Here is a 21,718-nt window from a genome sequence, read left to right on the forward strand (position 1 = left end):
CGGGGGGCCGGGGGTGCACGCCAAGCCCTGGGCCCGGGAGGGGCTGGTTCGGTGGCCGTGTGTGCGTGTGAGTGTGTGTGTGAGTGTGTGCGGGTGCGGGTGGTTTGTACAAAGAGTGAAAGTTGAAGTTAGAGGAGCTGAAGCGCGAGGCCCAGAGGGTAGGCCATGGCCTGTGACGGCCACCGTGGGCCCTGGGCTGCGGCTGTCCCTCTGGGAGAGAAGCCCGTGGCTTCCCGCCGCCGAGCCCGAGGCGCCCCTGCTCCGGCGCCTGCCCCCCGCCCGCCCGCCGGGTGCTACCCGGGACTGGCCCCCGGCCGAGGCGGACACGGCTCTGGGGAACGAGGCCCCGCGTGCTGTTAGCGTTGGGCCAGCCGCTGGTGCTCCGGGACCTCCGAGATCAGTGTGTCTAACAGGCTTCAGGTTTACTCTGTGCTTTCGAGAGGTTTCCCTTGGGTACGTGAGAGTGAGCAGGGGGCCAGGGGCCGGGGGCCGGGGGGGCTTACATCGTGACCCCAGCCAGGGCGGATGCTGCCCGCAAGCCCGCCCGGCGCCCCAGCTCCACTCTGTTGAGACCACAAATCACACTCCCTCCTTGGCGACACGATGGCAGCTTCGAGTAGGGCTCAGCCGGTGACGTCGGCGTGAGGCTAGGCCCCGCAGTGGGCGAGGACGCTGTCCTGGTGCAGGTGAAGAACCCCAGAGCCATCCCGAACCTTACTGCCACCCAGGGTCCGGCAAGAGATGCAGGCGCGCCCTGAAGTCACCCCCTCCCAACCAGGAGGAGCCGCCAGCCCGGCGGCACCCAGCAAGGAGCGCCACCCACCGCCCCGCCTCTACTCCCGTTGCAGGGGCTCCAGCGGCAGCCGCTCCCCGCAGCCCCAAGCACGGAATCCGCGCATTCTGCAGTCTGTTGTCTGGAGATGCAGCCCTGGGTCGACTTATTGCCGCCTTTGTTTTCCGAGCAGATATACGTGTGTGTCAGTGAACCAGCGTGTGTGGGGACGTCCGTATTGGGACGATGACAGTGGCGGAGAACGGGACCTAAAGACTCAAGTACGGCAAAACACAGGCATAAGGACTATCGCTTCTGGATGGCCTCCGACGCGCCGTCACGTGCCCTTTCACCTGTGCCAACGACGTAAAATTCAGGAGTTTCTCGATATTTGTTTAAAATGAACCGTTGTTCAGATTTTGACGTAGGCTGCCCACAAGTGAGTCCTTCGTTACGTGATTACGGATTCATTAGGCCTTCATCCCTTGCCCCTTTCGCTGGTGTTTACTCCCATTGCGTAACGCGTAATCCTACAATATCTTTAAATGATGACTCACAACGTTCCGAATGTATTTTGCATTAGAGCGTCGCATAAACGTTTACGTAAAATATTAAGAAGAAGCTCATCTTTTTATTAGGTTGTGGTCATTCATTACTCTTTCAACCATTTGGGTTTATTTCATTGGGTCCTATCACAACACAACGTAAAAATTACGACGTGACTGAAGATACGGCGCAGGTGTGATCACGATTCTTTTTATCGTTCGCCATGACTCTTCCAAGGTCTTAGCTGGCTGTTGACCGTTTATATCATTCACGGTGAAGCCTACGCTTTTGTGCTGAGATCAGATCATTTCAGATACTGAATTAGGATTAATTTTTCAGCATACCTTCCTTTCTACTAAATTTCTTTGTCATACTACTATTAACCTATTTATATGTTAAGGGGTTGTCACACAGTCCAGAACGTATCTGACATTTATCCAGGCCTCGATTTCCAAAATAATAACTAAAATATAACTTGTGTCTGTATCATATGCCAACATCATAATTATGTACTTGAAGCGAGTTACGTATCCAGACGTACAAAAAACTCAAGACGGTTCCAGTTTTGTATCCTGATTTAGAGAAAACCTATGTGAATTGTCAAAAACTTGATTTTGTCATGTTTATTTATCTAGATCTTCAATCTCTTTTGTTATATTTATTGTAACTTTACTCATTCAATTGAAACTGATTGAATATCTGATATATATATATGTATATATATATTAGACTCTATGCTAGGTTCAGGGATTAAAAAATGAATTCCTTACTGTCCATAAGCTCCCTTTCTTGCAGAGCAAATAATGTGTGGATAGTTCTAGAACAGTAAGAAAAAGGAATCGTGGGCACAAAAGTAAGTAACCCAAACTTCAGTAAGTGAGCGTGGGTGTGGAGCCGCAGGCTTCCTGCAGGTGGAAGTCCTAAGCTGAGTGTGCAGAGAAGAGGAAGCGTGTCAGGAGGATACGTAGAGGGAGTGCGCTCCGGGGCTGGAGATGGGATTTGCAAACAGGCTGAGGTGAAAGCTCAGGACAGGTCTGGGGAAATCGTGTTCTGCAGTTCACCTGGGACTCAGGACTGCGAGTGAGGATGTTGTGGGAAGTGAGGCTGGACAAGGAGGCCGAGGTCAGATAATGGAGGCTGTTTTGTGCTTTGGGAGGACTTCATTCTGAACGCTTTTGTGTTTTTAAGATCTTTAAAGTAGGGCAGCGAGGGGGTGAATGATGGGACGGGATTCCGAGTGCTTAGGAAGCCCCCTCCGGGGACTCGGGGGACGCTGTTGAGAAAGGGTTCCCGTAGGCTGTGACCGCAAGGAAAGGGAGAGTAGTTGATCCAGAGGAGACCGAGAAGTGATGGAGGCAGAGGGCGAGGCGACTGTCTGGTGGCTTCTGCAAGAGTAGAACTGGCCCAGTGCTCCCCAAGTGGAGACCGTAGAGGAACCAGGGAGACGTGGCCTCCACATGGAAGAGCCTGGCGGCACCGTCCACCAGGGCACAGGCGGCACGGACTGCGGGTGATGGGACGGAGAGGGGGAGTCCAGTGCGGTCACCCCACAGTGCACCCCGCGGAGAGCCAGCGGGCGGCCGCAGGCCCCTGGAGTCGGGGGCGCTGCCCTCGGAGCCCTTCAGGTGCAACTGCTGCGAATCCTTGCTAGTAGGCACACCTTGATAGGAGTGGTAAATGGGCGCCGTCCCCCACGACGGGCATCTGTGCCCCTTCTGACCCCCCCTCCCTCCCCGCAGAGGACTGGTACGAGCAGTTGTGTCCCCTCATCTGCGCCCTCAAGGACTGCATGGGAGAAGTGGTGAACCGAGCCAAGCAGTCCCTGGCCTTCGTGCTCCTGCAGGAACTCGCGGCCGGCTTGCCCCAGTGCCTGATGCTCACCCTCAGGAGGGACGTCGTCTTCAGCCAAGCAGTAGGTGCCTCTTGTCGCGCGGCGCGGGGACCTTGTCGGGCGGCCAGGGAGGCCTTAAGTACGTGTTTGTGCAAACAGGTGGCCACGTCTCTGAACGTGTGTCCTGCTCATGGCGCAAGAGAAGGCCGCCCACCCCGTCACCACCGGGGTCGGCTCACAGCGCCCAGCGGAGGGACAGGGGTGGCTGCCGCACACCGACGTGGTGCCGGGGCCGGCCAAGAGCTGCCTTTGCAGTCTCCCATTCACTCGGCTCCCTCCAGAATCCCAGGACGGGGCCTCATAATGATCTCTCTTCGGTTTTGTTTATAAAATAAGTTTGTAGGGTAGTAATGCTTACGGGCAAGGTTTAGCAAGACCAAGCCTACGCCGTGACATGGAGCCGGCCTCCATCGCGACGGCTGTCCCAGTGATTGCTTGTGTCAGGCATACACTTGCTGGTGCACGTACAAAGAGTACAATAACATAGAACAAAATAAAGGGAATACTGGTCTTGTGAGTCCCATGAACCTATGGATATGCCTTTGTGAAAAGATAGTTTTACACCCACAGCCACAGCCGAGTCTTACAGACACGCACGCGGGGGAAAGGAGACTCTTTTCTAAAAAGGGATCTTTTAACCACACTGTCCGGGTCCCCCACTAGCTCATGGCTGTTTCACACACTTGAAAATTGTCATTAAATCTGTGATGCCAAAAAAAAAAAAAAAAAAAAAAAAAAAAAAAAAAAAAAAAAAAATCTGTGATGCCAAAAAAATAAAAATAAATAGAAAAATAAATAAAATAAATAAATCTGTGATGCCTCAGAAATCTTAAATATTTTTCAATTAAAGTTTGCTGATCCCAATTTCTTCAACGACTTTCTTGGGTTTTTTTTTTCCTCCTTTTTTTTTTTTCTTTTTTTTTTTTTGTAGCTTGCTGGATTGGTGTGTGGTTTTATCATCAAACTACACACGAGTTTGCATGACCCTGGCTTTCTGCAGCAGCTTCACACCGTGGGATTGGTGGTACAGTATGAAGGACTGCTGAGTACCTACAGTGAGTATCGCTTTAGTACCTGTTAACAGTCACCGTCTCACGCATCAGGATATTTGATCCACAGATTCTGTGGTTAACCATAAAAATGAGGAATAACCCTCAATGACATCAGGCATTACAGAAATAACGTGACTTTCAGTCCTTTGCATTCATTCACCTTGTAACTGTACTCTTACCCCGTTTTTTGAGGATGGAATTATAGATTATCTCATGGAGTAGGAGTAGTGGAGCCCTGAGCAGCCATCTGGCTTTTTTAATATGAAAAGCCCTTTGCCAACATAGTTTCAATGACTAGATTTTTAAAGTCCCAACTCTGTATTGTCTAGAGCTGCGCTGTTTAATACAAAGCCTGGTGTGGCTGTTGAGCACTTGAAATGTGTCTAGTCCAAATCAACGTGTACTTAACATGCACACCAGATTTCTTTTTTTTTTAATTTATTTTTTATTGGTGTTCAATTTGCCAACATACAGCGTAACACCCAGCTCATCCCATCAAGTGCCCACCTCCCCTTCCACCACCCCTAGTTCGTTTCCCAGAGTTAGGGGTCTCTCATGTTCTGTCTCCCTTTCTGATATTTCCCACTCATTTTTCCTCCTTTCTCCTTTATTCCCTTTAACTATTGTTTATAATCCCCAAATGAATGAGACCATATCATGTTTTCCTTCTCCAATTTCACACCAGATTTCAAAGACGAGTAAAAACTTGTTTTATAGTAATAATTCATAATTTCAAATTGATTTATAACTGAAATGATATTTGGGACATGCTGGGTTAGAGTGACATATATTATTAATTTTACCTTGATAAATTTTGCGCTTTTAAAAATATGGCCACCAGGAAATTTGAAATCATATATGTGGCCTGCGTTACATTTGTACTGGGTATTGAGGATCTACTTCTGTTTCTAGAAATTAAATATCAGTCCCGCCAGTGGAAAGAGAGCTGCATGATACTCCAGTTCATAAAGGAGTTAAAACTTCCCTGTAGACTTCCAGCAAGTGTGCCCATTCTTCTCTCCCCCAAAGGGTACTTGGGCTGCTGGAGTCCACTGAAATGGTTCTTATTTCACTGCTGAAAGCCTTCAGCCTCCGAGGAGAAGTGTTTAGAGTATATTCACTGCATTCGGAAACTCATTCACTAAAGCGCTCGAACAAATCCCAGCAGGGAGGTATAGTACCAAGTGACATTTTCTTTAAATAGTGAGTTTGCAACAACGCACCTTTTCCGCATGTAGGTGATGAAATCGGGATGCTGGAGGACATGGCTGTTGGCATCTCAGATTTGAAGAAAGTTGCATTTAAAATCATCGAAGCCAAATCCAATGATGTCTTGCCAGTTATAACAGGAAGGCGGTAAGTGGTGCCCATTTCCAATGAGACCAAGCTTTGTTAGATATTTGTCTTAACTCTTGACAGAGGAGCCAAGGAGAATTAAGGTTTGGTTTGGACATTTTTCTTTTGTCTTTTTTCCTACTTAGTGAGAAATGAATGTAGGTGCCATAACAGGAAGATCTTGAAAAGATTCTAGAAGGTTCACGAACGTGTGTAAATTTTGTGGTAGCGAATTGAGCATAGTAAGGCTCCCCCCTGAAATAGGAGGAATTTAGAAGAACAGCAGGCATGAGAAGAACATTCCTCTCTTTCTTATTATCTAGTCCAAAGCTCCGGGTGTTTTTACTTTTGCTGGAATCATTTGGTTAATAGCGTTATAATTCTTAAAGTGACTTTATATTAAATTCTGTTAAAAGCAGCAACATTTTAGAAAAGATCTATTTCTGTGTCAGGGCCATATACCGCCGTTTTTCTTAATTATTTTTGACAATTCACTCACAGACTGAGATTTCTGAGAATGGTTTTAAATAAATAGCATCGAAGGTCAGCGAATGATGGGCAAAATATCAGAAATAATTAAGAAAAATGATGGCGTGTAAAATAGACCTCCAACAGAAGAATTATATTCCATGGTAAATCATTTCAGTCACAAGTCCACCAAATGGTGACCATTCTGGCACTAGCGCTTTTAAATGCTGCATGAGGATATCTGAAATTTGAAACATTCTTAGATCACAGCGAAAAAATATGAGCATGCGAAAGAGAAAGCCCTCCTCATGCTGGAGAGAGATGGAGAAAGAAGTAAGTTATTGTAAAAGTCCAAACTCACTTGCTTTCTTGTCTGTAGTCAACAGATGATCCTATATTTTGAATATTTTAGAACAAATATTCTATATTTTGCATGAAGGATGCTCAGGGACACATGATTGAATGAAAGGTGACCATTTCATATACATAAAGAAAAAAAATATCCTCATGGAACTAAATATTTCATCTGTGCACTCATGCTTAATTTTCTGTGCATTGGAAGAAAGAAGAATAAATGTGCTCATACACACACCTGGAAAATAGTACCGTTCCGTATTACTGTGGGGATTATCAAAAGTGGGAACCTGATATTTCTATCGCGATTGATAGGGGAAGTTTATCGGGCCATTTTGCATAGGCAGGGTACAGACGCTTTTCCTGAGGAGTCTGCAGGCTGGATCTGAGTTCAAAAGCTGTGAAGCAGATGTGAGTGGAACTCCTAGGATGGCAAAGTGAGCGGCTTAGCAAGTCCTGTCTCCAGGATTTGGAGCGACTTTGCAATTGGACACAATTGTCTAAAACAGCCACCTTGAGACTAAGGAGATAAGTCGACTGTGCACACGAACTTACAAGTACTTATTAATGAGAAAGCAGTGAACGTTGGCTCAGACGTTTGGTGTCTGCGGCACTCTTGCCCAGAGTCGCTCCCGTGGAACCCAGCTCCGTCAGCAGAATTTTACGGGGGCAACGCAGGCTGAAGAGACCAGCAGGTTCACCACCAGAGGAAACGGACTTGATTTGGATTGGAAAGCAAAAAAAAGCACACTCCTGAAAAGTTGCTGGAAACAGTAATGATTTAGACAACAATTTCCTTCACAGTAGCATCCAAAAGAATAATTACATCAGGCCAAATTTAACAAAGTACTCTAAGAATTGTACACAGAACACGCAAAATCGTGCTTAGAGAAATTAATAACATCTGATAAGCAGAAAGACAGTCCGTGTTCCCAGATTAGGATACTCAATATCGTTTAGATGGCAGTTCTCCACAAACCGATCTATAGATTCATGCAATTGCTGTCTAAATCCCAGTAGTCTTTTGTGCAGAAATTGGCAAGCTAAACCTAAAATCTGTATGGAAATGCAAAGGACCCAGAATTCCAAAAACAATTTTCTAAAAGGACAAAAGAAGACTTACACTTTCTGATCTCAAAACTTAATATAAAACCACAATAATGAAGACCCAATAATGAAGTACTGGCATAAGCACACACATCTAGATCAATGGAACGGACTTTAGAGCCCAGATATAAACTACTATCTTTAGGGTCAATCGATTAGTGACAAAGGTGCCAAAGCCAATAGAGGTGCCATTCTCCAATAGAGAATGGAGAGTCTTTTCAAGGAAATGTTTCTGTGACGATTGGTTATCCATACGCAGGAAAAGTCATTTAGAACCTCGACTTACATCATACACAAAAAACCAACTCATGATGGATCACTGGTCTAAATGCAAGCTAAAACTATGAACCTCCTAGGAGAAAATATTTCTTTTTTTTTTTTTTTTTTTTGAGAAAATATTTCCAAGTTGGGTAAGGGAAAGAGTTCTTCGATAGGACCCAAAATTCTAGATTCATAAAATACACAATTTGATGGATAGAATTTAGTCAAAATCATAAACTTTGAAGGAGCAAAAATGTCATTAAGTAAATGAAAAGACAAGCCAGATTGGGAAAATACCTGCTAATCATACATCCTATAAAACACTTGCGTCCAAAAAGAATAATAAAATAAAATAAAATAAAATAAAATAAAATAAAATAAAATAAAATAATAAAGTAAAATAAAATAAAATAGTAAAGTAAAATAAAATAAAATAAAATAAAATAAAATAAAATAAAATAAAAAAATAAAATAAAATACTTGTGTCCAGAATATATAAGGAAATCTGACAACTCAACAATTATAAGACAAAAAACCCAGCTTAAAATTGGGCAAAGATTTGAATATATATTTTGCCAGATAAGACCTATTATCAGGGGCTTATATCCATATGGAAACACAGTCAACATCATTAGTCATTAGGAGAATGCAAATTAAAGCCACAAGTAGATACCACTTCACTCACAGTAGAAATCATCATAATCAGAAAGTCAGACAATCACAAGTGTTTGCAAGGATGTGGAAAACCCAGAACCCTCACGTTGCTGGGGGGCATGTCGCATGGTGCTGCCACTTTGGAAACAATTTGGCAGTTTCTTAACAAGTTAAACCTAAAAATTACTATATGACTCTTAGGTATGTACCTAAGAGAAAATGAACCCATATGTCCACAGAAGAACGAATGCATTATTCATAACAGTCCAGCTGCGAAGTATCCCAGGCAGCCATCAACTTGTGGGTACGTAAGCAAAACGTGGTGTATCTATGCAATAAGGTGCTGTACCCAGGAATAAAAGGGAACAGACTCCTGAAACATGCTGCTGTCTGATGACTTCAAAGTCATGGAGCTAAATGAAAAACGCCAGACACAGAGGACCACATACTCTGTGATCCCGTCTACATGAAATATGGAAAGCAGAAAAATCTGCAGATAGAACATAGATCAGTGGTTTCCCGGGGCTGGCAGCAGGCACACAGGCTTGAGAGATTTTTTTTTTAGGGTGATGCAAATGTTCTGAAACTGGATTATACTCAGGATTGCACAGCTCCATACATTTGCTAAAACTCAGAGTCATACACACTTAAAGTGGATGAGTTTATGTTGCTGATGATTTAACAGAGCTGACAAAAAGTCATCGTGACCCATTATATAATGCTTCACCTTCAGCGCGACCTTTACACGTGGGCGGACTCATGGATTCTTCTCGTAGTCTTGAAAGACTTGGAATAAATAAACATCAGCCCTCTGTGAGCCAGGCTTTTGTTAGGGGCGCTGAGAGCAGTTTCAAAAAGAAAGATAATGTGTCCATTCATGTGGGGGTAGCGCTAAGATCCCTGCCTGCTGGATTCACGGTATGTCCTGGTTCTCTTGTCCGAAGCCCAGGTAAGGAGCAAATCTCAGAGTCCGTTGTACCGCGTAGTACGCGTCAGGATTGTCATGCTAGAAAACTAAGAATATTTTCACAAAGAGCCTCACTAATTGTCCTGTGCTTCTTTTCCCAATACATATACTGCCATCCCGGCACTATATATAGCTCCAGAAACACATGGATTTTCATAAATTCTGAGCAAAACTCTCCACATTTCAATAGTCGGTTCACACTGCATCAGAAGATGTCAAGTTTAAAAATACACAAGCAGCTATTGTTGACCATGTTCTGTGAATCCTAATTTAAATTTTCAGCACTGAACATGAGGGGTAATTTTTACTGGAAATTTCCAATGGAAAAAAAGAAAAAAAAAAAAGCTCTTGTTGCAAAAATGGTCAGGAACCCCCAAAGGCTGCATCTTAAGTAATGAAACCATTCCATTTCCATCACGCCGTCACCACCGGGGAGGCTCATCAGTAGCCACCACACTCAGGCCATGCTCAAAACTATCGTAAATGATTTGATTTGCTTCACTCGTTTCACTGTGTTGAAAAAATCCATCATTAAAGTACTTCTCTTATTCTTGAGACTGACTAGGTCTTAAAAATAATTAAGAAAATCACTGTTGAGTCTCATCTGCACATGGCCCGGTATACGAATGAACTAGACGTCCTCCCTTTTCTAAAGGCGCTCAGAGTAATGGAGAAAAATTCTAAAAATGCAAATAGTTGTCCACGCCGGGTCACTTCAGAGTGAAGGGAAGGACAGGGCCATTGTGTGACTTAGTAGCGGAAAGGAGGCAGCAGCCGATAGCCGCAGCGGCTCTGTGTTCCAGCCGCGAGATGCTTCTTTCTGCCGACGCGGACATAGGGCGAGTGGAGTAAGCCCCGCGTCCCCTCTCTGTCCTCTGCTGTCCCCAGCGAGCACTACGTGGTGGAGGTGAAGCTGCCGGCGCGGATGTTTGAGGTGCTGCCCCCGCCGGTCAGGGAGGGCCAGCTGCTGCACGTGCACCCCGTGCTCTTCAACGTCGGAATCAACGAACAGCAGACGCTGGCGGACAGGTGAGCCGGGCCGGAGGGGGGGGGGTGCCGCGTGGCCCGGGCCAGGTGTTAGGACCCTGCCCTGCGGGCTGCGGGCGGGGCTCAGAGGGGCTCGAGCTGGCCTCTCCCCTCGTGTCGTCCCACGTTGCTCCGCAGCAGACAAAACCCACGGTTCACGATTGCTGGCCCACCTCCGACGTAAGCGTGGCAAAGGGAAGAGGGGAGTGTGGACGCCAGGGCCGGATTGTCCACGTGCAGCGGCTCGTTCGTGTTTGCAGGTGCCGTGTGCGCGTCCCCTTGGAGGACTGTCCGCGTTCACGGGCGCCTCAACACTGTGACCTCAGCGAGTTGTGTCCGACTCCCTGGACCTAGAGCACAGTCCTTTATCCCCTTTTGTTTTGATTACTAAAGCAGTGGTTCTTTTTTTTTTTTAATAATAAATTTATTTTTTATTGGTGTTCAATTTGCCAACATAAAGCAGTGGTTCTTAGGAGACGTTAGCACATCACTTCGTAATTACCTGCCAGTCCAGCCGCACGTGTTTGTACATAGTCCCATGAGTTGCTGTCAAACACATTTATTTGAATGGAGGAATTACTTCTGTATCTTAAGTGGTTCACATGTAGACATTATTGAAAATGTGCATGAGACTTCAAGTTCGTAGAATACATTTTGAAAAGATTTTGGAGAAAGAAGCCGCCATCCTGCTGTGAGGCCTGGCTGGAGACGGTGCCCTGCAGGCAGGACTTTGGGAGAGGTTGATACTCTTCTATATTTAAAATGCTTTCTTAAAAATAATTTTTTTAAATGCTTTCTTGTCTGTAACTCACCCTCCCAATGTCTCCAGTTTAAAGGCACCGAGCAGGGCAGCCTGGGGGGCTCAGCGGTTTAGCGCCGCCTTCAGCCCAGGGCATGATCCCGGGGTCCCGGGATTGAGTCCTGTGTTGGGCTCGATGCATGGAGCCTGCTTCTCCCTCTGCCTGTGTCTCTGCCTCCCTCTCTCTCTCCCTCTCTCTCTCTCTCTCGAACAAATAAATAAAAAAATCTTCAAAAAAAAGGCACCTAGAGTATTCTTTGCCATGACTTGCTAAGTGTGTCTTAATCTTGTACCAACGTCTTATACTAAATTAAAGACGCCACTACATTTATAGTCCTCTTGAATTTCAATGGTGATCAAAAAAAAAAAATCAATGGTGATCAAGGTGCCTGTCTTTATCTGTCCTCTTCCAATGATTTTGCCTTCTCTCCTGCTTATCCAAAAGATATTTCCTGGACAGCATAGGTTTTCATGATTCTTACTTGTCAGTCACAGAATTAGGTGGCAGCTCTGTATTTCAGGTTTAATTTCAAATCGCGTAGAAGCCATTAATCTCTTTTCTTATAGTATGCATAAATCAGAATATAATTTTGTTCACTGTGTTGTACAAGTTTTCCTGGGTAATTGAGCGCTTTTGCATGTCAGTACCTGAAGTCGGATTATATTTTAGTCGTCTATACACATGCGTCCCACAAGCAAGCCAAATGGTCGAGCTGAAGGATATTTATGGATGCAAATTATTCAATTTGGGGGGTGAAAACCCACAGCACTCTAAATTAATTGTCTCTTCTTTGATACAGTGGATTACAGAGTGTTTGGGGCTTGAATTAATAAGTTAAGGCCTGTGAGTATGGTCTTGAGAGAGATGCGAGAGTTCCCATTTACAGACTTGTCTAGGAAGAGTTAGCCGTGTAGTTACCGTTGTATTTTCAAGCCCTCTATTTCAGCTCAGGTCTCGGTCTCAGGGTCATGACACTGAGCGCTGCATCAGATTTTCTTAAGATTTTCTCTCTCCCTCTCCTTCTGCCCCTCTCCCTGCCTCACACTCTGTCTCTCTCTCTCAAGAAAAGATGGATAAATAGATAGATGAATGGATGAAATAGAAGATCCCTTCCCTTCCTTCTCTCTTATCTCTCTTGACTATTTGATATGGATATTTTTATATATATATTTTATATATGGATTTTATTTTATATTTTTATATTTTACACATGGATGTCCGTGTGTGTGTGTACATGCACACACACACACATACACTTTTTTTCATATCTGGGAGTTATTATTTTTTTTTTATTATTTATGATAGTCACAGAGAGAGAGAGAGAGAGGCAGAGACACAGGCAGAGGGAGAAGCAGGCTCCATGCACCGGGAGCCCGATGTGGGACTCGATCCCGCGTCTCCAGGATCGCGCCCTGGGCCAAAGGCAGGCACCAAACCGCTGCGCCACCCAGGGATCCCATATCTGGGAGTTATAAAGACACATTAGACTTGAAAAGGAGACAAAATGGCAAAGTAGAGGAAAAACTCAAAGGAGAAGCTGGAAGGTCGGCACTCTGATACCGATCTGAGTCAATCACTTCCTTGCTCTTCTCTGAACCTTATTTCTCTGATTCTGAATTTTGAGCTTTACCAGGCAACCTCTATCTACAAGTTAGGTATGCTGTATAATCCAGCTGTAATATTTTACTCCCTATTTATCCATTGCCAAAACGTAGGCTTTGTGTATCCATTCTGAATTAAGCACGTACTGATGACTCTGGGTTACCGTAACAAAATGCCTCAGACTGGGTGGCTGAAACTGCAGAAATGTATACGCCATAACACCAGAGGCTGAGAATTCCAAGGTCAAGGTTCCCAGGCAATTTGGCTTCTGGTGAGAACTCTCTGACTTTCTCCCTGTGCGTTCACTTGACCTCCTTTTTGTGTACAAAGAGAGAGGTGAGCTCCCTGGTGTCTCTTCTTACAAGGACACGCTAATCCTATTAGATGAGGGCCCCCACCCTCATGACCTCACTTAACTTCAATTACTTCCTTAGAGGCTCCATCTCCAAACACAACTACTGAGAGTTAGGGCTTCAAAATGTGATTTTTTGTGGGGGAGGACACGAACATTTAGTCCAAAACAATGATATTACCCCAGCAAGGTGATATTTTAAAAATACCATTTGATTATCATGTCTGAAAAAGTTAAGATTATATTTCAGAGTTCATAGAGAAACTCTCCAGTAGATTGTCCTGGGTCTGTATTCCTATTCTCCAAGTTTAACTCAATATAGATATTGAACATTGGCCTTGCACCTGTCACTGCCAAGCTGTGACACATAGAGAGCATGCAGTGTAACAAGATGGGTGGACGTGATCCCCGTCTTAAAAGAACTTACCATCCCATAAGGAAGCCATATCGGCATGTAATACGTTGCAGTTCAACTCATACAATAAGCAAAGATGTGGAAGGGGCAGGAATAATGGAGGAAAGAAGGTGATTCATGGATGGGAGAGGAATTCCTCAGAGAGGTGTCACGGAGTATGCGAACCTCTCACAAAGCCTGAAGGCTGAATTGATCAAGCAGACAAGGAAGAGAAGACGTTCTAGGTAGAGGGAGGATAGCGTGTGGAAAGTTCCAAAGGCATCTGTATGCCGCTGGTGAGGGGGAAGAGTGTAAGTAAATTCCCACAAGGGGTTTTGGAAACCTTTGTGGAGAAGGTAGACGCCAAACTAAGGAGATTAGGCTGTGTCTTTACAGGGAGAGAAGCAGCCGTGACGTGTGAGTGAGCTGATAGGAAGAACAGGCATCAGATTCACTTCTCCAGCTGCACGTGCAGCTCCTGGCACACAGTTGATGTCAAATAAATATTTGTTGAATGAATGAATGGTCTGACCATGACCATTCTATCCTGGTAAAGGATAGACCAGAGGGGACGAAACCGAAGGCATAGTGCTTGGATATTTCGGAGGCTTTATATCCAGTCAAGAGTGGATATAATCAAGCGCCTAATAATGACGGTGTTACAGATAAAGAAGAAAAAAATTGCCAGGCATGTGAGAAGATCAATGAGTAGAGGATGGGGTGGAGAAAAGAGAGGAAATCCAGAAGGGTGCCTAGACTGTAACCTGAGTTAATGGCGAATATTGGAGACGTGTTTAATCCTAAACAAAAGGAGGAGGTGGATTCAGTTTGGGCTTATGTTGCCTTTGAAGTGGGGCTGGATAACCTACACTGATATCTGGAAATACAGATTTGGATGGAGATACCTGTTGGAAGCCATTTACATACCATCCTTTTCGACAGAGACAACTTGGCCATAAGCTTAAATCTGGGAAATGCTTAAAGAACACACAAGGTCAGTGATATACACAGAGTTTGTTGTTGAAGAGGCGCAAGAGCACTACTACAAAGGCTGTCCGCCTTCACGCTGTGGAGAAAATAAATGTTGGGGGCATCTGGGTGGCTCAATTGCTTAAGCATCCCGCTCTTGATTTCAGCTCAGGTCATGACCTTGGGGTCGTGAGATCAAACCCCACCTTGGGCTCAGTGCCAGGCCTGGCACCTGCTTGAGAGTCTCTGTCTCCGTCGCCCTCTGCCCTCCCCTGCCTGTCTGTCTCTCTCCTTCTCCCTCCACCCTCTGGAGGCTGTAGGGTCTATGTGTGCCTACAGCAGTTGGCAGTGTGTACAGTCTGCATGCAGCCAAGTGTCTAGTTTTAGTGTCCTGGACCCTCCCTCCAGCTGTCATGAGTGACGAGGAAGACTGGAGGCATGAAAAAGAAGAGGCAGGGTTTTTTACACTGCAGAAATACCACCCTGCAGAGGTAGGCAGGCTAACGTTAACTGCATACCAGTTACGCCCAAGCACAGGAGCCGGTGTTATAGATGTGCTTTTTCATCCCAGTCCACATGTGATAATTGTTAAAATAGCTTGGCATATGGAAAGGGATTGATGGAATCAGGACCAGAAGAAACTGGAGTGAATTTAAATAACCATTGTGTGGTGTAGCTTAAAAAAAAAGAAAAAAGAAAAAAAGACTCCCTTAGGAAACTATTGCCATCTACTTAAAAAGGAGAGGTAAAAACTATTACTTTCAGAAGCTTCTTTATAACCCATGACTGTTTTCTTGGTTCTATTTTTAGGTTTGGAGATGTCTCTTTGCAGGAAAGTATCAATCAGGAAAATTTTGAACTTCTAAAAGAATATTACGCAGTATTTATGGAAAAGATGCCTCCTGATTGTAAGTATGCCATTTTCAGAAAGCAACAGTAATAATTTCTTGATTATAGATTTTCAGGACAGGTCAGACATAGAGGTCAATGGGAGAAAGACGCATGGGGTGAGGATGGGAGAGAAACTTTGAGATTATCTGAAACCAAGAAGTCTGATTGCCAAGTTGGCATGGCTGACACCTGCCTTGATTGCACTCTTCGTGTCCTGCTGCTCATGCTAGGACGTTAATTTCAGTGCCACTGGAAAATACCAAAAATCTAAAATAAGGCGCTCATAATTAGAAATCTCAGTTGAGTTCAATAAAAATTTTATACAATTCTTAACCATAAAGAAGACTTTGAGAAATGTTTAACTTCCTAGGGCCCCTTGGGTGGCTCAGCAGTTGAGCATCTGCCTTTGGCCAAGGGCGTGACCCCGGGGGCCCCGGGATCGAGTCCCTCATCAAGCTCCCTGCAAGGAGCCTGCTTCTCCCTCTGCCTGTGTCTCTGCCTCTCTCTGTGTCTCTCATAAATAAATAGATAAATCTTTAAAAATGTATATTTAACTTCCTAGTGTATAATCTACACCTGATAGATTGCACAAATACAAGGAGGAAATCAGATAAAATACAAGTTCTACAGGTAATAAAATGCAATATGGACCAAGGAACTAATTCATTCAATATAGTCATTACAATATTTATGTGAAACTATTAAGGCATCCAGGCCTACACAAATGTATTTAACACTTTGGAATAGTTTGTGTTTGTGTCATTGTTCAGTTCTTTTTCCCTCAAAATTAAGCACATAACATTTAAGCAGTTCATAACCGCAGAATCAAAAATGTACTTGGAGCTCATCAATCAGTAGTAGAAATATGTTGAAGTATTGAGATATTTACATGATGAGAAACTAAGTTTTAATAAAGTAGGGAATATTTTAATAATTTTAACCAAAAACTGTAATAAAACTCTACGTGTCATCTAATCACTGGCAATTTGTTCACTCATCTGTATTCTTTTTTTTTTTTTTTTAAGATTTTATTTATTTATTTTTTTTTAATTTATTTTTTATTGGTGTTCAATCATCTGTATTCTTATATTTAACTTGAAAAGCCTTCCATGACACACCATTTAGGACTTTTCAGAATCCCAGTGAATCTTACATCAAAATATTATAATGGCACATGTAAGTTCAAGTGTGGATAGTTTGAAAATTTCACCTGCAGGGTTTTTTCCACCTGTGGTTTTTAAATTATTTTATTTCACATAAAATATTATTTTTTATGCCAAAATCAAATTAAGTACGGGAGACTTTTTGGCAGCCAGTGTACTTGTGAATTCTAAATTTAATTACTTGAAAAGTTAATAATATAAACAAAACTATTTTGTGTAAGTAACTAATGAAAAAAGGTTTATTTTAACTTGGATGTAGGTGGGTAATTCTTTTTTTATGAGTCACCTGAAATTTGGAAGGAATTCTCAGAATTTTTTTTTTTTTTAATTCTCAGAATTTTTATAAATGACTCGATTTCTGTCCTTTTAAAGCATGGTCATGGGACAAGCAGGATCAGCATCACATGGGAACCTGTTAGCAATGCAAATTCTCAGGCCTCTCTGCAGGTTTATTGAGTTTGTCATACAATCTGTTTAATAAACCTTCCAGGTGATTTCTATTCCATAGTAATGTTTGTGAACCAATGATATGCCATAGTTACTCAAAATATATATTATATTTAAAATTAGTTTCTTAGCAAAGTCTGTGAAGGACTTCGATACTGTATATATAAAACTATCATGTCACCTTAAAAAGAAATGTGGATGAGTCTTTGTTGAAATATGTATAAGTCACGAGTAACTTATTGTCTGAGATACGAAATTTTTTTAAAAATGCCTGCGTTCAAGTCATTTAAACTCATTCACAGGAACATAAGTTCAAAAAAATTTGAAAAACATGAGGCCTCATAGAATATTCTGCTAATTAACTATAATTAAGTGTGTTTACAACTTGTAAATATATTTCATCCTTGAAAACAGGGTGGACTTTTGCATCAAACCAATTATATTTTGTTGGTTAGACAATTGTCTCAACACCCTGAGTTTTTCCTGATATTTTGTTTCCTTCTATGTCAACATATTTTTGAGACAATGCTGTCATGGATATCGCACAGAATTCCGTGATTTTACTTTGGTTGTTTTCCATAACAGAAGTCCAAACCTGATCTGTGTAATAATACTGACACATGTAGGGTTAACTCCTCATGCAGAAGTGTAACTCAAGCATCATTTGAGTTGCACTCTGTTCAAGGAAGGAACTATAAAATTTTATTAATAATGTGAACAGAAGTTAAACTCTTTGTAAGGAAGAAATAATTACCATCCTGGATCATACCCATAATTCATATAAGCCATTATTTTTCTTTCACAATGAAATTAAGGGATAATTTGTGTCAATGGCAAAAGGATAAGTTAATCCTCTAAACACATGACTTTCACTTATTAATCCTTTCTGGATGTGCTGCCCATTAATTTAGTAACCCTGGTTTTTTCCCCCATGATTTATTAATTACATAGTTGAATTCTACATGTTTTTCCGGTCAATAATTTCCCTTTCTTTCTGAAAGAATTTTTTTTATTTATTTATTTATTTATTTATTTATTTATTTATTTATTCATTCATTCATTCATTTATCTATTTATCTATTTATTTAATTTAATTTATTTATTTGAGAGACAGAGAGAATGAGAGAGAAAGTTCAAGCGGGGAGAGGGAGAAGAAAACTCTTCACTGAGCAAAGAGCCTGACGCCAGACTCGATTCCAGGACTCTGGGGTCATGAGCTGAGCCGAGGGCACACACTTAACCAACTGAGCTACCCAGGCGCTCCTCCAAAAGAATATATTTTTTGCCCTTAAGAGATGTCCCCTTTCGTGATACTGGGATTGAATGAATAAATCCATTTCAATGTGAGGAAACATACATGATGGGAGACTGTCCATAAGTACAAGGAAAGAAGGAATAAAGAACCCACAAAAAATGGAGGGATTGTCAGAGATTGAGGGTCATCAAGCATCTCTGTAGTTAAGTGAGAAGCATTCCATCCAGAACAAGGTAAACAACAACACATGCACAGATGAATTACAAGGAAAGATTCAAGAGAAGCTGTTGGATTTGGTGATTAGGAGCACAGATGACATTCCATGGAGTCATTTACACAGAAGCATGGAATGGAAACCATTTAAGAAGAGCATCTGTGTCGTACAAGTAGACGAGCGAAAGCCACCCTCCCAGGAAGGTTTAGAGTGACACAAAGAATGAAAAGATAGATTGAAAGCAGTAGAATCAAAGAAGAGGGTTTTCCTCCTTTGCTTCTCTTTAGTCTCATTTTCCAAGACAGATGAAAAATTTAAATTTAAAATTTTAAAGATGCAGAAATTGCAGGACAGTGGCAAGGGGCTGCACATCTGCTCGGGACTCTGCCCAGAAGTCTCTAGCCAGCAGCCCACCCGGGGCCCCGAGGGAGTGGAGGGGACTATGCCTCCCTAGTGATAACAGAGACACAACATTAGGAGGAGAGAAGGAGCATTCTGGCTTTTAGGAAAAGAAATCGGCCATGCCTGGCTGCCGTCCCTATAACAGCCCAACAAATCCAATAAAAGGTCACGGATAATTCCTTAAGATCACTGTTCTGAGTAAATAAGGTTTGGAAAGAGGCCAGGTGTCGTTTAGGCTGCTGGTCTACCGCTGTCAGGTCTTCCTGGTCCCCTGAGAGCTACAGAGGAAAATGCCCTGAAACAGGAGTCTGCTCACACACATTGGACTCACTTTAAAAGTCAGATTGGTCATGGTTTTCCCTGATATCCAGTCAAATTCTTTTTAACATAACCATTAAAAATAATTCTTTAACTATAATTTGTAAAAGCCGTGCATGAATGTCAAGCACTCTGATGTCTAGTTTTGTCAGGCCAAGATTTATTTAACGGGGTGCAATTTATTTGAACCAAAATATTGTTGTGTCCTTTGAGCTTATATTTTCAGTTAACATTTTCCATTTTTTAAGTGTTTTCGTTTATCTTACCCCTCATTTAAAAAAATAAATCAATGGAACAAAACTGGCTCAGCGAAGGGTAAAATTAGAAAGAAGATTATAATATTAAAACTCAAAATAATATGAAATCTATAAAAAGTAACAGTACCCCATTAGGACAAGAAAACCTTCATATAAGAGTATTTCCCAGCAGTAGGTGAAAAAGAAAAGCTGAACTTATGAAGGCAATGTTGCACACCTAAAATGAGACTTTGTTAAGTCAGAAAATGGATCAATTCACCCTTCATCTTTTCTTCTTCATCAAATTCTTCATCTTTTTTCGATGAAGAATCTTTTTACTGAGGTTCGATTTGCCGACGTAGGGTATACAGAACTCCATCTTTCTAAAACTATGGCCAGGGATCCCTGGGTGGCACAGCGGTTTGGCACCTGCCTTTGGCCCAGGGCGCGATCCTGGAGACCCGGGATCGAATCCCACGTCGGGCTCCCGGTGCATGGAGCCTGCTTCTCCCTCTGCCTGTGTCTCTGCCTCTCTGTCTCTCTCTCTCTGTGACTATCATAAATAAATAAAAATTAAAATATATATATATTAAAAAAAAAAAAACTATGGCCATATAGCCATTGAAAATTCAACAGGAGCTGTCAAATAGAGGCGGGAAGGCTCTGGGAAAGCGTGATCGTTTTCTCCTAGAACGAGTGTACGGGAACGGCCCCCGAGCGAGATTATTGGATTTAGTTCCTCTAGGAAGTGGGAACAGAAGAGCAAGAGCGAGCAGCCAGGGTGCCACTCGCCGTCACCCTCTCCGGGGGCTGAGCTGACAGGTGGACACATAGGGCTCTTACTGGGAAGCAGGCCACCAGCCGCCCTGCATCGCTCGCCCGGTGCTCGGGTCCAGGGCCCGGCACCCCATCCCTGGCCTCCACCCGCCCTGCGCCTCCTCGCCAAACCCAGCGGCCCCCAGAAGCCACCTGAACTCAGAAAGGGGGAGATGAGGCAGGGCACACACCTCGGAGGACACTAACAGACGCGCAGGCCTGCGGCTGTGCACATGCACACACACGGCCACTCACCGTCACACTCAGGCTCGCGCCCCACTAAATGCCTTCCGACAGTCTGAGTCTTTTCAGTTAGCAAAGAGACTTTCTGATACAAGCTGAATATTTCCCAGGCTTTAAAGTAAATCTCTGGGGCTCCTGGGTGACTCAGTTGAGCGATTGACCCTCGGTTTCAGCTCAGATCATGGCCTCAGGGTCCTGAGGTCGGGCCCCATATCAGGCTCCACACTCGGTGGGGCGTCTGCCTCAGGATTTTCTCTCTCCCCCTGCCCCTTCCCCTGCGTGCCCCCTCTCTCATGCTCTCTCCCAAATAAATAATCTTAAAAAAAATAAATCTCTAAATCATTAACGTTCCCCCACACGTAACAATCCTAGATCTCTTCTGATTGATTTGCATTAATAAATATATTAATATACGTCATATAGAATAGATACATTTATATAATCACACACACACCACACACTCTACATGAGGATGGCCTCTCAGCATCTACACACAGTGGTGCCAGAGACTACTGTCCTACTGTCAACAGGTTCAGCTGCGGGTGACATGAAATCTGCAGGACCCTTCCCCCACCAGCTCGCCCCCTCCCCTCAAATACCTCTCCTCCTTGCTTCCTTCTTACTGTCTGTAAACTTGGGTGATGAGTCAGGAAGTGCAAGAAGGTGGGGAAGGGGGTCTGAACCAGACACGTTCAGCTCGCCTAGGCTGGACTCCATAAAACACAGCCTCATCGATCCTGGCCCGGCCAGGAAAGCACACTTAGGGCATTTGCTGCAGAACGTGGGTGACAGACATGGGGACAAAAGGGGGAGAAATCCACCAGGGATGCACAGCTCCCCACCCCCACCAGTTGGCAAGAGCAGGGGCCGCTGTGGGGACTGAGGACATCAGCTGTGGGGTCAGCGGGCCTCGGCCAGCTGCTCTGGGTTCCTCAGGGTGGGAGGCTGTGCGGGGTAAGCCGGGACCCTGCACAGGGCTGCCCCCGCACCCGGAGCCTGCGGCCTCCCTCCTTCCTTTGACCTCCCCCCTTAGTCTTATTGTGTGACCCGAACCGTGAGTCTACACACAGCAAGCAGCCTAGGCAACAAGGGCCAGAGGGACACAGACACAGATCTGGGGGGAGCCAGGGCCCCGCCACTCAGCACCTCCTCTTACTTTCATCCGTGAACAAACCACCCCAGA

At 43.9% G+C, this 21,718-nt stretch overlaps 1 protein-coding gene across 15 annotated transcripts in view; it reads left to right on the plus strand.

The window, feature by feature from the left end:
- INPP4B (inositol polyphosphate-4-phosphatase type II B) overlaps positions 1-21,718 on the plus strand; it is a 707,387-nt gene that overhangs the window by 623,038 nt on the left and 62,631 nt on the right. For 14 of the 15 annotated variants that reach the window (XM_035702054.2, XM_025462335.3, XM_049097162.1 and 11 more), the window contains 5 exons: positions 3,058-3,230; positions 4,141-4,264; positions 5,500-5,617; positions 10,296-10,436; positions 15,361-15,458. In XM_035702054.2, coding sequence (XP_035557947.1) covers positions 3,058-3,230; positions 4,141-4,264; positions 5,500-5,617; positions 10,296-10,436; positions 15,361-15,458 — 654 coding nt within the window. The remainder of the gene's footprint in view (positions 1-3,057; positions 3,231-4,140; positions 4,265-5,499; positions 5,618-10,295; positions 10,437-15,360; positions 15,459-21,718) is intronic. The other variant, XM_025462337.3, reaches the window with a different exon arrangement.

The sequence above is a fragment of the Canis lupus genome, chromosome 19, assembly GCF_003254725.2.
Source record: "Canis lupus dingo isolate Sandy chromosome 19, ASM325472v2, whole genome shotgun sequence".
Classification (NCBI taxonomy): domain Eukaryota; kingdom Metazoa; phylum Chordata; class Mammalia; order Carnivora; family Canidae; genus Canis; species Canis lupus.